Here is a 15,114-nt window from a genome sequence, read left to right on the forward strand (position 1 = left end):
ACACGGGCCTCTGAGAAAACAGACTTTATTTGGAGAATTTCGGCAGCTGGTGGGTGGAGCTGGGGGTGGGAAAGCATGAGGCAGCCCCCCCGCCCCCATCATGTTGCTGTCCCTGATGGCCCCTTATGGTGGGAGCTGGTGACGGAAAGGGCATGGCCTAGATGGACAGAGCCTCCCGCTGCAGCCCAGTGCCAACCGTTGTCTCCCGGTGGTCAGGACGGGGTGTCCTGTGGGAACCAGTCAGATGTACTGCTGGGCAACCTGTGTGGGTGCCAGGAGGCGGGGGGGCGGGAATATGGGGACACCCTCAGTTTCTTAGGCTTTACACCCTGTACTTGGGGGAACGTCATGGGAAAAATGAACCAACTCCCTTGACTGCCAAGGGGCTAAAACAAAACCCTGCAGGGGTCAGGGACTCAGAAGGGGTGGCTTAGAGACCCTCCCCCTGATGCCCCTCGGAGGCTAGCGCATTTTCCCACAGCTCTGCCTACGGACTCAGACACAAAACTTTCACCAGGAACGTCAGGCTCCTGCTACTGATAATGACTGGCAAGTCCCAGAAGAGCCTGGGCAGCGGCAGGCCCTCAGGGGCCATTCTCCACCTCCTCCATCACCTCCTCGTCCATCTCCTTGTGATCCTCCATGTTGTTGTGGCGCATCTGCTCCGGCATGGTGCACATCAGAGGGATGCCCAGGCCCTGGTGCACGGCGTCCACAGTGCGCTGGCTCACGTAGTACGACACGTTGGCGGAGGGCACTCTCTTCCGCATCTCCTCCAGGTACTTGTAGGCCTGGGTCACACACAACAGCCGTGACCGGTCAGCGCACAGTGGGAACAAGGGGCCCAGCCCGGGGGCAGAGTGAATAGGGGAGGGACACCTTTGGTAAAGGGGCTCGGGTGGCCTCCCGGCCTTCCCAAGCGTTGGTGGCATCTGCGGACAGCGAGGCTCAGGCTCCGGTGGTCAGTGCTGTGAGCTCCCCCAGGGAGTCCCATGGGCAGCCTGTTACCAGGACCCTGTGTGTCTGGGGACCACGTCCCAGAGGGTCCGCCCACCCTGGATACACACAGGGAGACCTCGAGGAAAGGATGGATTCATGTCTCCCGTTTGTTTCATTCACTCTGGGGTGTGTGCTTGTTGGGCCAGAGGGCTGGCAGCAACATACAAATGGTTTGTCTTGTGTATTTTGACCAGGCCTTCAATTTACCCCAGTTAATTGGCCTGTGGTTAGTGAGTCTCATGTGTGCATGGTCCTTGGCCCGGGGCTGGTGAACTATGGGATTGTCAGTGGTTTTCCTGTAGGACTTCCTCTGGTCCTACCAGTGGGAATATGTGTGTGTGGGGGGGCATTGGGGCCGCACAGCAGCTTGGGGTGGGGTCTGAGGCAGGACGGGTGTGCTTACACCTGCTCCACCTGCCTGCACCCACCCACACCTCCTTACACCTGCTCCACCTGCTCACCCACAGGGAGGGTCATGTGCAAGCACAAGGAGCTGGAACAGGGCCTCACGTGGCTTCTACGGGTACACTGAGTATCAATTCAGAATATGAACAAAATATCCAGGAGCTTTTTGACTTTATGAGGAAATAATCACATCTTAGCATTTCTTAAAGATGATAAAATTTTAGACTGATCTTATTTCAGACAGATATAACTCTGATATAAACAATAAAGATCATAAAGATAAAATAAGGTGTTTGGAGGGATGGGGGATGCAGCGTGCAAGTGCCCAGGAGCCCTCCAACGATGGAAGGAGATACCCAGGCACCAGGGACGCCCCTCGGTGTCTGCTGAGGGCCAGCTGTGAGCCGTGCTGGGCACACAGGACACAGGTACAAGGGAGGACCAAGCCAGGCCACTGGGCGCTTCGGTGAGAAGCCCGGCCCAGCAAGGGTAGAGGGAGTTGGGCAGCCGTGGGGTTTGGGTTGGGGAGCCTACGCAGAGGGGAGGGGGTGGGAGTCGGCGGGGAAGCCAGAGAGAACACCTGGGGGCGAGGAACGACACAGCCAGGCGCACTGGGGGCAAGGGAAGCAGCGTCTCCGGAAGGAGGGTCGACAGTCTGTCAGGATTGGACTCAGGATGGGGCCATGAGGACCGAGCGGGAGGGACGTCCCAGGGACGGGGAGACCCTGGAGCAGCAGTGGGGGCTTCTGTGTCCCCTGCCCACACCCGGGGAGGAAACTCATGCAGGCCTATCCTTTCTCAATTTATTTATAGATTTTTTAAAATTTAAAGTTACTAAATTCTACGGGCTTCAAACAAGGCTTGAGACAACAAAGAATTTGGTGAAATACTTGAAATGTGATTTTTCTGTTAATTTTGAGGATTCAGTGGTCTGAGCATCTCTGCAGTCCACTTTTGTTTTATTCTCCAAAAAAGAGGGAACCTGTTGGGATTCACTTTAGAGCTGTTTCCCCAACAACAAAAGGGGTCGGTGAGTGGAAGTGGCAGGGCCGGGAGGATGTGAGCAAGTTGGCCGGGAAGTCTGAGTTCATGGTGCTGACCCCCCAGACCTGGGCCACGGACGCTTGGCTTTCCTGGGAATCTGGGAACTGCGCCCCATGAGGCCAGCCTGGCCCACTGGCAACGCTTCTGAATGAGTTGTCAATCCTGGGTTTGCCAGCACTTGGGAAAGGAAAGCGGGGGTCCCTCGGGGTCACTGCAGCCTCACCAGGAACTACCTGCGAGGGACAGGCCGTGGGCAGAGCACGTGGACTATAGCACAGTCTGTGTGCTGTCCTTTAAAACATGAAGGGAAAATGCAGCCAGGTGGGGTTCTGCTGCTGGTTTCAGAGGACGAAGACCGAAAAGAACGAGGACAGAGGCTTCTGGTGAGGGCAGGGTAACTCACATTAGACCAGTCCCCCTCCCAAACGACAAGGACAAACTGGGCAAAATGCAAAAGGCTCTGGAGAACAACCGTGGGCAGGTGGGCAGGGGGAGCCGACACTTGGGTGAGTTTTCTGCTTGTTGTAACTTCTGCCTCGGGGAGGCCCAGTCAGGGCCACTGGGGGAAGTAAAAGGCACAAAGAAACTGGCCAAAAGAACCAGAATCAGAACTGCATCCACCACAGCAGCTGGCATGTGAGGAAATGGTGAAGACAGTCGTGGAGCAGACAGATTCTGAGTGTGGGCTCTGCCCTGACCTCTGCTTGACCCTGACTCTGCATGTGGTGGGGACCAGCCACACGCCAAGGAGCCTGAGCAAAGCCACGTACTGAGCAGAGAGCCCCGCTGCCCACCACGGTGGGGGGGCTTACACTCTGAGCTCAACAAAGATGGCTGCCTAAGGAAAGCAGGACAGAAAGAAGACATAGCAGAAGCCAGGGTCTCTACAATGTGTTATCCACGATGTCCGGGATACAAAAAACTGCTGGACATAAAAAGAAACAGGAAAACCTGACCTATACTCAAGAGAAAAGACAAATAATGGAGACCAACTCAACATGTCCAGATGTTTGAATTAGTGGCACAGACTGTGGAGCAGCAATTACAACTATGCTCAGGAGTATAAAGTGTTCATTCTTAATGAATCAACAAATAGGAAATTTTAGCAGAAAACTAAAAAAAAAGAACTAAGTGTAAATTCTAGAACAGAAAAATACAAAATCTAAAATGAAAAATCTGCTGGACAGGTTAACAGCGGATTGAAGACAGCCAGAGAGAGTCAGTATATTTGAAGAGTTATGTTACCTAATTCAAGTAATAGGAAGAAAAGATTAATAACAATGAACATCAATTACAAATGTGTATCCACTTAATATGAAAAGGCCTAACACTTAACTGGAGACCCAGAAAGAGAGAATAAGGCAGAAAAAAAATATTTGAAGGAAAAATAATTACAGATTTCCCAAATACAGTCACAAAAGGATCAAATTTGTTTCCAAGTAACTTACCCTTATCCCAGGAGAAAACTCAACAATATTGAAAAGAACACACACACAGACTCCAGCACTTGACAACCTAAAACATTTACAGTGTCTGGAATCCAATAAATAATTGCAGACCTGCGAAGCAGGAAAATATGAACCATAACAAAGAGAAGAATCGACCAATAGGGACAACCGGAATTGACATGGAGCCGAGGTCTTTACAGTAGTAAATATTTCACATGCTCAGTAAGGCAGAGGAAAAAGTAGCAGAATAAAGAGACACAGGAGACGGAGGGAGGAGAGCCGGTTCAGACCCACTGGAGGTGAAACTACGGAAGGAGCAATACCAGAGCGGACTCTGCAGAAGGAAGACAGTCAACTTGCAGCAACAGCAAAGCCCCAAATGAAAATAGGAAAAATTCTGGGAAAAAGAATCAGTTGAGCCAGGGGCCAATATATACAAGTGGCTGGAGTCCAGAAGGAGGGGGAGGGCAAGGGATGAAAGGGAACTCCCTACAGACGGGGAGAAAACACGGCAGCTCGCACATCTGATGCAGACAACGTCCAGGCCACACTCAATAAGAAGACAAACACCCAATGAAGCAAGGGGCAGTGTGAGCACTTGCAGGAGGGGACCTGAGCAGGGGCTTGCCACCAGCCACGCAGACAGGGTGTGTTACAACCACAGTGAGACACCACCACACACCTACCTACATCGCAGCCACCACCAGCTGCGTGTCCACTCAATACTTGGACTTTCCTGATGAGATCGCTGCCAACAGGATTTCTTGTGTGTAATGAAATGTTTTGACATTTGCACAACCCAGTGAACCAGTATTTTCCAAACGACCACCATGATGTTACAAAATCATGTATGTGTAAAAGATGGAAGGTAGACCAACGGGTTTTAAGGTAACAAGTACAAAAAGCATGCTGACATGGTTTCAGATTGCTCATTGCAACTAACTTAGGAAACACCACTTGTGGAGTGTGGTGTGGTGTCTAAGACCCGCGAATACTTGACAGGGCTGCTACAAGGTCCTCCCCTTCTCACCTACACATTGGGGTGAAGCTGCGTTTTCATCACAGATTTCATATTTCAGTGAAAACTTATTTTACCACATTGAATGCAGAAGCAGACATGGAGAGTCTGGCTGTCCTGTATTACGTCAGACATTAAAGAGATTTGCAACAATGTAAAACAAAGTTACTTTTCTCACTAAATGTCTTTGTTTTGAAAAATACAGTTATTTTAAATGAAAATGTTACTTATGTTACCATGTAGTGGGTTTTATTTTTAAGTAAATTAACAAATATTTTACAAATTTATTAGCTTATTTTCTAATACAGTAAATATTCGTAGATATAACCCACATAAAGCTCTTAGGGTCCTCAATAACTTCCCCAGCGTAAAGGGGTCCCAAGACCAAAATGTTTGAGAACTGCTCTGTTAAACTGAATTATCAAAACCCTTCCACAAAGAAAGCTCCAGGACCAGTGGGTTCACTTACACATTCCATCCTACATTTAAGGAAGTGACACCCATCTTACATACACTCTCTCAACTCCAGGAGGTGGGCACCCCAAGTGTTATTAGCAAACTGAGGAGTGAAGGGACAGGAAAGGATGTCTGTGCCTGTCAAATGGCTCAGAAAATACCCATTTTATGTATAAAATAGAAAATTTAAAACATAGAATGAATACATAAATGTGGCAAAATGTTAAAAAAAATGAATCTGGTAAAGGGTTGGGTTCTATTATTCTTGTAACTTCTCAGTTTGAAATTATTTCAAAATAAGAAAGGCTGAAAAGTCAAAAAGAAAATCAAAACTTGGGGAGGTGCCTCCCCCACTGCGAGCTCCGCAGGGGGCTCTGCAGCCGGGATACCCCCATCACCCCGCAACCCCATCAGCCCCAGGTGCGGCCTCACCGTCTGCAGGTCCTCCATCTGCACGTGGCGCTCAACCAGGAAGCCGTATACGTCCCCGACGCGGACAGTGCTGTCCAGGTCCGGCTCCTCCAGGAGCAGCTTGCACTGCCTGACCGACTCCTTGGGGTCCTCGGTGTATGTCCTGCTGGGAGCAGGGACATTCTGAGCCCCAACCCAGGGCACGGCTACACGTCAGGGGTTAGGGCAGGCTCTCGGCCTGGAGGATGCAGCTTTTTTGTTTGTTTTGTTTTTGTTTTTGTTTTTTTGCGGTACGCGGGCCTCTCACTGTGGTGGCCTCTCCCATTGTGGAGCACAGGCTCCGGACGCACAGGCTCAGCGGCCATGGCTCACGGGCCCAGCTACTCCGCGGCATGTGGGATCTTCCCAGACCGGGGCACGAACCTGTGTCCCCTGCATCGGCAGGCAGACTCTCAACCACTGCGCCACCAGGGAAGCCCAAGGATGCAGCTTTTGAGAAGGTAATTCCCGTGAACTAAATTAATTCTTTATTGAGTCAATTCATAAATTCACTAATTTGTTTTAACAAAACGTATTGACCGCTTGCAGGGCTGGTACTGGTGCTGCACTAGACTCTGGAGGGCACGGCCTGTCAATGCCAGTCCCGCCCAGGGAGCAGCCTGGGGCAGAGAGGTGAGGGCATGGAGGGGGTGCGTCACTGTGGGGAAGCGTCAGGGAGGGCAGCCCAGGCAAAGGCCAACGCAGTGACGCCCAGGGTCTCCGCAGTGCCTGGTGCGGTGCGTGCAGGCGGGGGTGGGACCAGGAGGCCCTGTGAGTCCCCCACAGGCTGGCCCTCTGGCCTCCGCATTCCCCTCCCTCTGTCCAAGCACCCTGCCCTGTGGCTGAGCCCCCTCCCTCCTGCAGCCCTGACGTTCCTGAAGCTACACATCTGAGTGGGGGAGCACCCTTCAAAGAGCCCCACTCCATAAACAGCATTCAAAATGTTTTTGGAAGTCTTTGGAAAGCCTCTTCTCAGATAAGCAAAGTGCTTTCATTGGTTTGGCAGGAGCTGAGCCCTGCTGTCCACACAGGGGTCTTGGAAGCACTGGACTAGCTGCCAGTAAGTAAAAACTAAGACCCCATACACATTTGGATTTGTGGCCTGTCCTAAAAGAGGCGGCGTGCTGCCCGAGCCTCCACCCCACGGGCCCCCTCCCCAGAACCACCTGCTGGACCCCTGCACGCACCTGAGCAGGCCCTGGGCTCCCCTCAGACACAGCCTCTCCTGACACCAACCTGCCTCCCCCAACCACCACTTTCCTCCCTCAAAGGTCTCGGCTGTTTCTGGAACAACCTCCCAAGAGTCGGCCCGGTTCTGCAGGAACCAGAGGAGCCCCGACGTGCATAGAGCAATGGCACACCCTGCCCTTCCCGTCCAGCTGTCCAAGGAGTTCCTTAGAAGAATGTCCATTGGAAGTGCCATGCTGCCCCACGGCTGACGCACCTGCGGGCCTGCATGAAGCGCTTCACCAGTGCCATTTTGCTCTGCAGCTGCGCCAGCCTGGCCTCCTGGTCCAGTGGGCTCCTGGCCTTGGCCTTGGACAGGCACTTGTAGGCCTCAGTCAGTGCCCCGTGGGCCTTGTCGTAGTTCTGGTACTCGTCGATCTCTACCTGCAGGAGGAGGCGTCAGGACCCATGGGTCCTCCACCCACCCGGGGCCCCTGGAAGTGGGGGGTCGGTACCTGGGCACAGGCATCGTAGAAGCCGGCCAGGAGGTCCAGGGACCGGCCCTTGGTGTAGAAGCTGATGATGCTCTTCATGATCTCCGGGTCCTTCCGCCAGTCCAGGGACTGCAGGTAGTTGGCTGCCATGATGTAGATCTCCTTTTGCCTCGAGACGCCCGCAAAGAACACAATTTTCTCAGTGTCCCCAGACTTGAGCAGTGCTCTCATGGCCTGGACAGAGAAAGAGCCGGGCTGGCCCCTTCCTGGCAAGGTGGACAGAGCTCCCGCCCGACGCTGCAGGTGTGTCTTCAGGACAAGCGAGCTCTGGGCTGCAAAGTCTTGGCAGGCGCCCTCGGAACCCTGCCCAGAAGCTCATCCCACAGGGCACCCATGCGCCGGGCCGCACTCACCTTCAGCCTGTCCCCTGCCTGCGTGTACTTCTTGGTGGCCAGGTGGTAGTTGCCCTGGCGCATGCAGCAGCTGGCAATCTGCTCCAGCAGCTCACGCCGGGACTCTTCAGACAGCTCCTTGCAGTCCTTGGACACCGTCATCTTTTCAGCCATCTCCTCAGTGATGGTCAAGTTCTGCTCCAGGCAGAGCTGCAGGGCTTCGTGATACTGGGAAGGGCCATAGAAACCAAGGGGCAGTCACCTGTGGCCTGGGGGAGAGCCACACCTCCCCGCCTCCTGGGGTGGGGGTGGGGGGAACAGTGCGGCCAGGTGGGGGCACGTGACCTTCTCTTGCTATTGATACTCTAGAGGCAACCAAGGAAACGTGCAGCCCAAAAGGAAGTTATATTCATTGTGGGAGGAAAAGGAGACCAGAAACTAATTTCCTTCTATAATTCTTTTCAAGTTTTCAAAGTAAGGAGTTTAATTAATTTAATTAACTTTCCTTAAAAATTCAAGAAAAATTATATATTCTTCACTTAAGAACGTGTCTTGGGGGGCTTCCCTGGTGGCTCAGTGGTTAAGAATCTGCCTGCCGGGGCTTCCCTGGTGGCGCAGTGGTTGAGAGTCCGCCTGCCGATGCAGGGGGCATGGGTTCGTGCCCCGGTCCGGGAAGATCCCACATGCCGTGGAGCAGCTGGGCCCGTGAGCCATGGCCGCTGAGCCTACGCGTCCGGAGCCTGTGCTCCGCAATGGGAGAGGCCACAACAGTGAGAGGCCTGTGTACCGCAAAAAAAAAAAAAAAAAAGAAATCTGCCTGCCAATGCAGGGGACGTGGGATCGAGCCCTGGTCCGGGAAGATCCCACACGCCGTGGAGCAACTAAGCCCGTGCGCCACAACTACTGAGACCACGCGCTGCAACTACTGAAGCCCGAGCGCTCTAGAGCCCGCGAGCCACAACTACTGAAGCCCGCGCGCCTAGGCCCATGCTCCTCAACAAAGACACCGGAATGAAAAGCCTGCGCACCGCAACGAAGAGTAGCCCCCGCTCGCCCAACTAGAGAAACACCGTGCGCAACAACGAAGACTCAACGCAGCCAAAAATAAAATAAATTAAAAAAAAAATAAAACAGCCCATTGTGGATTAATAAAGAAGAATGTGTCTTGGGAAGAAAAAGAACTATATCTTGGAGATGATTTGCCCTGCTGACGGCTGTGCTGGGAACCTGCAGGGCATCCTGCCCAGACTCAGAGGGTGGTCCTGCAGGTGCGGAGGTCCTTGTGCCTATGCCACTCACTCATGTATAAGTGTGTTGTTAGCATGACTGCTGACGATAGGAAGCAATGGACCAAGGAAGATGTGCTTGTCACCTGTGGCAGGCGCCACTGCCATGTTCCTACCCGCAGCCTGAGCACAACTGTTTCCCACTACAACCTGGCGGGTTTTCTAGCCTTTTTACTTTACTAGCCTAATTCACAAACAATGGCATCTCCTCACGTCTGATCTGTATTCCCCTGATATGAGTGAGGCTGTGTATCGGACATTCAGGAACCATCCAGATTTCCTTTTTTTAAAACAAACTGACCATATTCTTTGTCCTTCCTCTTGAGTTGTTGGTAGATTTCTTATTGGTTTATAGAAACTCTATACATATTAAGAAGATTGGCCTTTCGGGATATAGGTAGAATACATTTTTTCCCATTTTATTATTCATCTTTGCTTTGTTTATGCTGTGTTTTCCATGTGCTATTTTCAAATTTGTATTTGGTCAAATTGATCAGTCTTTCCCACTATCGCTGTTGGGTTTTGAGTTGTATTTAGAAAATGCCTTCCCTCCTTCAAGGTCATACGAGACACATATGGCTTCTGGTGGCACTGGGCCGCCTCCCTATGCACTTAGATCTCTGACCTGCCTGCAGTTTCCTCAGACGCAGCGGGTGAGAAGGGTTTAACTTCACTTTTCCCAAGTGGCCACCTGGCTGTGTCAACCCCATTCACCGAAGGGCTCATCCCCACTGTTGTGAGATGCTCCTTCACCACATGTAAATGTGCATCCGTATGTGGCTCTATTTCTGGATTTTCTAGTATTTCCTACTGATCTATAGGCCCGATCACGCACTAAACCCCAATTATTCTAGCACTGATATAGTTTATGATCTGGGAGGTTTAATCACCTCTTGCTATACTCTTCTTTCCAGATTTTTCTTGGCTCTTCTGGCTTATCTGGTTTTCACTGTAAAACTACAGAATCCACTTATCTAACTAGAGGAAGCCCTGTGGTATTTTTCCTGGGGTCAGAGTCAGTCTGAAGCGGCCTTAGGGAGGCCAGTCAGTAGGTCTCTCTAACCAAGTACGTGGTGTGTGCGCCTTTTCACTTGCTCAGGAATTCTCCTATCACTCATAATGAGAGACGACACTGCACGTGTGATTCTGGCTGCAGGAAAAAAGATCTTCCAATTAGGACAGGCTGATTCTGGGTGACTAACCATTTTCTATATCTCCATTCAGTTTCCATCAAGGGGAATTTTTCTCCTTAAGGAAGATTAGTGCACATACCCATTAAGACGGCTACTATCAGAAACTAGAAGACAGGGAGTGTTGCGGAGGATGTGGAGAAACTGGGACCCTGGTGCTCTGCTGGTGGGAGCATCAAACGGTTCAGCCGCCGTGGAAACAGTGTGGCGGTTCCACAGAATGTTAGAGCAGAGTTATCATGTGACCCAGCACTTCCCTCTCTGGGTAAATTCCCCAAAGAACTGAAAGCAGGGTCTTGAAGAGATGTTCGCACATTCATGCTCATTCACAACGGTCAAAAGGTAGAGAGAATTCCCTGGCGGTTAGGACGCTGCGCTCTCACTGCCGAGGGCCCAGGTTCCATCCCTAGTTGGCGAACTAAGATCCCACAAGCTGTGCTGGTGTGGCCAAAAAAAAAGGGTAGAAGCAACCCGAACGTCCACCTGTGGATGCTGGACAAGCCAGGTGTGGTCTGTCCGTGCAGAGGAATACGGTTCAGTCTCAAACAGCAGGGACCTTCCAACACACACTGCAGCGTGGACGGCCTGGGGGACTCTATGCTCGGGCGAAAAGCCAGTCGCAAAGACAAGCGACTCCGCTGACACACGTCCCTAGACTCACACTCAGAGAGACAGAAAGGCGGAGGGTGCGTGCCAGGGGACGGAAGAGTTTGAGTTCTGCGAGACCAGTAGGGTCTTGGAGATCAGCTGCACGAACGCGTGAATGTGCTTAACACCACTGAGTTGTACACTCAAAAACCCCTAAGATGGTAACTTTCACGTTATGTGCTCTTTACAACACACACACAGAAGAAAGTGGACTCCTTAGCTATGACTGGAAACAGGCGGCGAGTCCCGCACAGGCCGGCCTGGCCTTCCTGGTGAGCGTGGTTGGTGAGGGTGGCCGCCCGCCCGCAGGGCCCGTACCTTCTTGGCGGCTAGCAGCAGCTCCACCGCCTTCTCGTACTGACTGTGCTCCAGGAAGAAATCGGAGCAGCGGGCCAGGAGGGCGGGGTCTGACTTCTCGTCCAGGTCCTCTGCCACAAGCTGCAGGGCCACAAACTGCTGTGTGGCGAAGGCCAGCTCCAGGGCCTTGGAGAAGTGGCCGGCCTGTGGACAGCGGGGGAGCTCTGAGCAGCACCGTCTGGGCGCCCCACTGTGCCCGGGGCCTGGAGCGGGTGGCCTCACCTTGTGGTACAGCATGACCGCCTGGTCCATCTGCTCGCCCTTCTCCTCGTAGTAGCGTGCGGCCTCGATCATGTCCTTGGGGGAGCTCAGCAGGGCCAAATTCATAAGTTGGTCATCCAGGCCGTGCTCCTGTGGGAGCACAGAACGTTGGGGAACTACCTGACATGAGGGCTCTCCGCCTTTTCGACTTTTCTTGAAGTGGGACCCTGGGCTGGAACACTTTTATGGATGCAGAGCGTCCAATGGCTTCCTAGGTAGGTCTACTGAGTACGAGGCGTGAACAGCCTCCCTGCTGCTCAGGAGCCTGGATAGCAGGGAGCGTCCCCGAGCGCACTTGGGCAGAGTGAGGCGTGAGACGTAGACACCTGCCTGGGTAGGGGTATGACACTCACGACATGAGTCTCTAACTTTCTGTTTGAAACTCTCTCAACAGAAGGTGGGAAGCAGCCTCCCCCACCCGGAGGCGCTGGCAGGGGCTGGGCGCGCACCTTACAGAGGCGGATGGCATTGTTGAAGGCCTGGGCGCGTGTGTAGAAGTGCACGGCCTGCCGCACCTCGTCCTGGCTCTCGTACTGGCGGGCCAGGTGGTAGGAGGCCGCCCAGTTCCCGGTCTCGCTGGCTATCTCTGCGGCCTAGAGACACCAGGGACAGGGGTTTTGCGTGCAGCCTCCTCTGCCAAGCAGCCCGCCTCCCTCCGGGGCTCCTACCTTCTGGATATTGCCCTGGAAGCAGTAAACGCGGACCAGAGAGAAGTAGTCGTGCGCCAGCTCATAGTAGCGAAGTGCGGCATCCATCTCGGCCTGGCTCTCCAGGTACTGGGCCCACCACCTCCACAGGCTCCTGCGAAGAGCCGCATGCGCTCCCTCAGGCCCCTCTCCCGCCGGAAGTGAGCCCTGGGTCCCACACCAGCAGCCAGGAGACATGGACGCTGGGTGGATGAGCCCGAGTGAGGTCCCTGGGGGAGGCCCCCGCCCGGTGCCCTGGGGACCAGCTCACGTGTGAGGCTCTGGGGGGAAGCCCTCCCAGGCCCAGCCACTCACTTGTCCTTCATCTTGTTGATGTATAGCTCCAGGGCCTGCAGATCCTCCGCCAGCATCCGTGGCACCTCGAAGCGGTGCGTGTCTGATTTCTCGTAGCTGCGGGAGAAGAGAAAGCGCTGCTCACTCCCTGGTTCAGCTTGCAGCTCAATGGCCTGTGCACCCAACTAAAAGCTCCACCACTAGCACTGTCCGGGGGGCACAGGCCCGACCAGCGCTGCGGCCTAGAGACCCAGAGCCTGGCAGGTCCTCCTAAAGCACAGAGCTCAGGCCCCCCCAAAGCCCTCCCACCGAGATGGTGCTGGTCTGGATCTTCCTCTGAGAACCTCCGAGGCCCCCTCACTGGGGCAGCAGAGGCAAGAGGTCCTGGCTGCCCGCCCGTGCTCACTAGCTGAGGGCCAGGCTGCAGTCCCCGCTGGCCTCCAGGTGCCGGGCGTAATTGTAGTAGGTGGTGCGCAGGTGCACGCGGTCGTGTCGCTCAGCCACCTCAATGGCCCTCTGCCACTGGCCCTCTGCCTGCAGGAGCCTATTGAGGAGGTCGTAGCGCCCGCATTTCTTGTACAGATGCTCCGCATCCTCCTGAGGGAAGGAAGTGTGCCTGTTGGCGCCGACGATGCCCCCAACGGCAGCCAAAAGTCACCAGGGATCCACCGTGGCAGGCGGCAGGGCAGCCAGGCCATCAACCCGCCCACGACTGAGACCACAACACACCCTGGGTGGGATGGACACTTTGGGGCATGGGCGGGGATGGTCAAGACGACACTGGAGAGGGCAGGCCTGCCCGTCAGCCAGTGGGTCTGAGCTCCACCCAGACCCCATCAGACCTGTGGGTGTCTGCTCCCGACTGTCCCCAGCCCGACAGTGAGCTGTGCCCGGCCACTTGGCCTGCATCTCCTGCGACTTCCATCGGCCTCTCTGGGCCACAGGGGTACAAGGGGCCGTGAGCTCCGCAAACACGCAGGAGGCAGGGAGGGGACCGGCGTGGAGTGGGGTGGCCTCGGGGGCTCTGCAGGGGGCTCCCCCCCCCCACCCCCATTTTGGCCTCAGCTTGTTTGAGGGGGTTTCTGTTCCCTGCAACCCAAGGGCCCGGACAAGCACACACTGTGTGTGGGAGGCTGGCCTGCCCATCGGGGTGGTGCCCACTCACCAGCATGCCCAGCTGTATGGCCAACACGGCCACCCTGGCCTCTGGCTCTGGCTCCTGCTCAGCCTCCCGCAGCGCTCGGGCTCCGCGCGCGTGGCCCATGTGCCCCAGGCACACCTTGGCAACATCCAGCCGCTGAGTCTTCACGCACATGCGCGCCATGTTCTCCCAGACAGCCTCGCTGCAGTGAAGGACACGTGGCTCCAATGAGCTGCCGCTCCCATGACTCGGGCCCCAGCAAGACCCGTGCCAGGCAGCACGGGGACCCAGCTGGACACATGGTCTCCGAGAAGGGGGCCGTGTGCGAGCCCAACAGCTTCACCCACAGAGCAACGTGGCAAACTGGGACCCACATGGCCTCCCAGGAAGAAAACGGGTGAGACACCCGTGTCCCAGGGGTGCAGGGGTTGGTGTACCTCTCACGGCTGGCCCTGGGGCCTGCTCCTTGAGCAGGCTCCCTCCCTCGGCCACAAGGGGTCCCGTGAAGACCCCGGAGAGTGTCTTGTGCAGGCTGCCAGGCCCCACCGTGCCCCTCAGTGAACACTTGCTTCTCCCCCCCGGCACCTGGCACCTCTGTCCCAGGCTGAACTCCTAGTGCTCCCTCCACCCTCACACAGAGCCCCTGGGTCAGGCGGGGAGTGGGGTCCCCCAACTCCAAGGACAAGCATGACACCCAGGTGGGCCTTGCCATGTGCTGAATGGAGGCGGGGGGCCCGGGGGCGGACCTGCAGAGCTGCCCTCTGACACCCCTGGCACAGGCTTGGGCCAGGCTCTTCCTTCCTTGTTTGGAGGTTTCTAGCATCTCTCTCCCTCCAATGCTGATGGGGGCTCCTGCCCGTCCCCTAGCAGGTCCCAGGACAAGCTCAGACCCAGGACGGCCTCCCTGAGAAAAGATGCTGGCAGGAGGGAGGATGCCCTGGGGCCCCTCCTCCTGGGGCTTCATCCCCTGATGACCCCAGAGCCCTGAGAACAGACCAGTAAGTAACTTCTGGGATGTGAGCGGCTGGTGGCCCTCAGGATGCGTGAGTCACTGCGGACTCCACCCGTCTGTTCTCAAGGAGCCCCTGGGCGAGCAGCGTGGAAGCAGGGTGCCAGCCACTCCCGACAGCCTTTCCGTGGGCAGCTTTACCCCATGTGAGTCCTGGGGTCTGTGCATCCAACCGAAAGTCCATGTGGACACCCGCCTAGTCCCCGCCAGAGCCGTGAGCGCTTCCTGCTGTCTGGTAGCGTCTGCACCCTGTCAAGTGAGGGGCAGATGGGCTCCGAGCGGCCCGATGCTTGGGAAAGACTTGTCCTCTGAGAAGCTCCCAGAGCGAGCCAGAGGACCCTCCTCTTGGGCTGCTCTGTGGAGACCCTG

The 15,114-nt window shown here is 55.1% G+C and overlaps 1 protein-coding gene and 1 long non-coding RNA gene across 19 annotated transcripts in view; one reads left to right on the forward strand and one right to left on the reverse strand.

The window, feature by feature from the left end:
- Positions 1-9: 9 nt before the first annotated feature.
- The window catches only part of IFT140 (intraflagellar transport 140), a 188,689-nt gene continuing 173,584 nt past the window's right edge, over positions 10-15,114 (reverse strand). For all 16 annotated transcript variants that reach the window (XM_049699631.1, XM_049699626.1, XM_049699620.1 and 13 more), the window contains 12 exons: positions 13,761-13,938; positions 13,002-13,192; positions 12,617-12,712; positions 12,284-12,416; positions 12,065-12,208; positions 11,577-11,705; positions 11,316-11,498; positions 7,895-8,101; positions 7,503-7,715; positions 7,265-7,431; positions 5,803-5,944; positions 10-791 (listed from right to left, as the gene is read on the reverse strand). In XM_049699631.1, coding sequence (XP_049555588.1) covers positions 585-791; positions 5,803-5,944; positions 7,265-7,431; positions 7,503-7,715; positions 7,895-8,101; positions 11,316-11,498; positions 11,577-11,705; positions 12,065-12,208; positions 12,284-12,416; positions 12,617-12,712; positions 13,002-13,192; positions 13,761-13,938 — 1,990 coding nt within the window. In that variant the 3' untranslated portion in view covers positions 10-584. The remainder of the gene's footprint in view (positions 792-5,802; positions 5,945-7,264; positions 7,432-7,502; positions 7,716-7,894; positions 8,102-11,315; positions 11,499-11,576; positions 11,706-12,064; positions 12,209-12,283; positions 12,417-12,616; positions 12,713-13,001; positions 13,193-13,760; positions 13,939-15,114) is intronic.
- On the forward strand, positions 5,943-8,114 carry LOC125961495 (uncharacterized). 3 transcript variants are annotated; one of them, XR_007472267.1, is made up of 3 exons: positions 5,943-6,453; positions 6,827-6,884; positions 7,092-8,114. It is a non-coding gene; the product is annotated as an uncharacterized LOC125961495 (long non-coding RNA). The 3 variants fall into 3 exon arrangements; XR_007472268.1 differs by lacking the exon at positions 6,827-6,884 and having other exon boundaries at positions 5,943-6,281; positions 6,370-6,453; XR_007472266.1 differs by lacking the exon at positions 6,827-6,884.

This window comes from Orcinus orca, chromosome 16, assembly GCF_937001465.1.
Source record: "Orcinus orca chromosome 16, mOrcOrc1.1, whole genome shotgun sequence".
NCBI lineage: Eukaryota > Metazoa > Chordata > Mammalia > Artiodactyla > Delphinidae > Orcinus > Orcinus orca.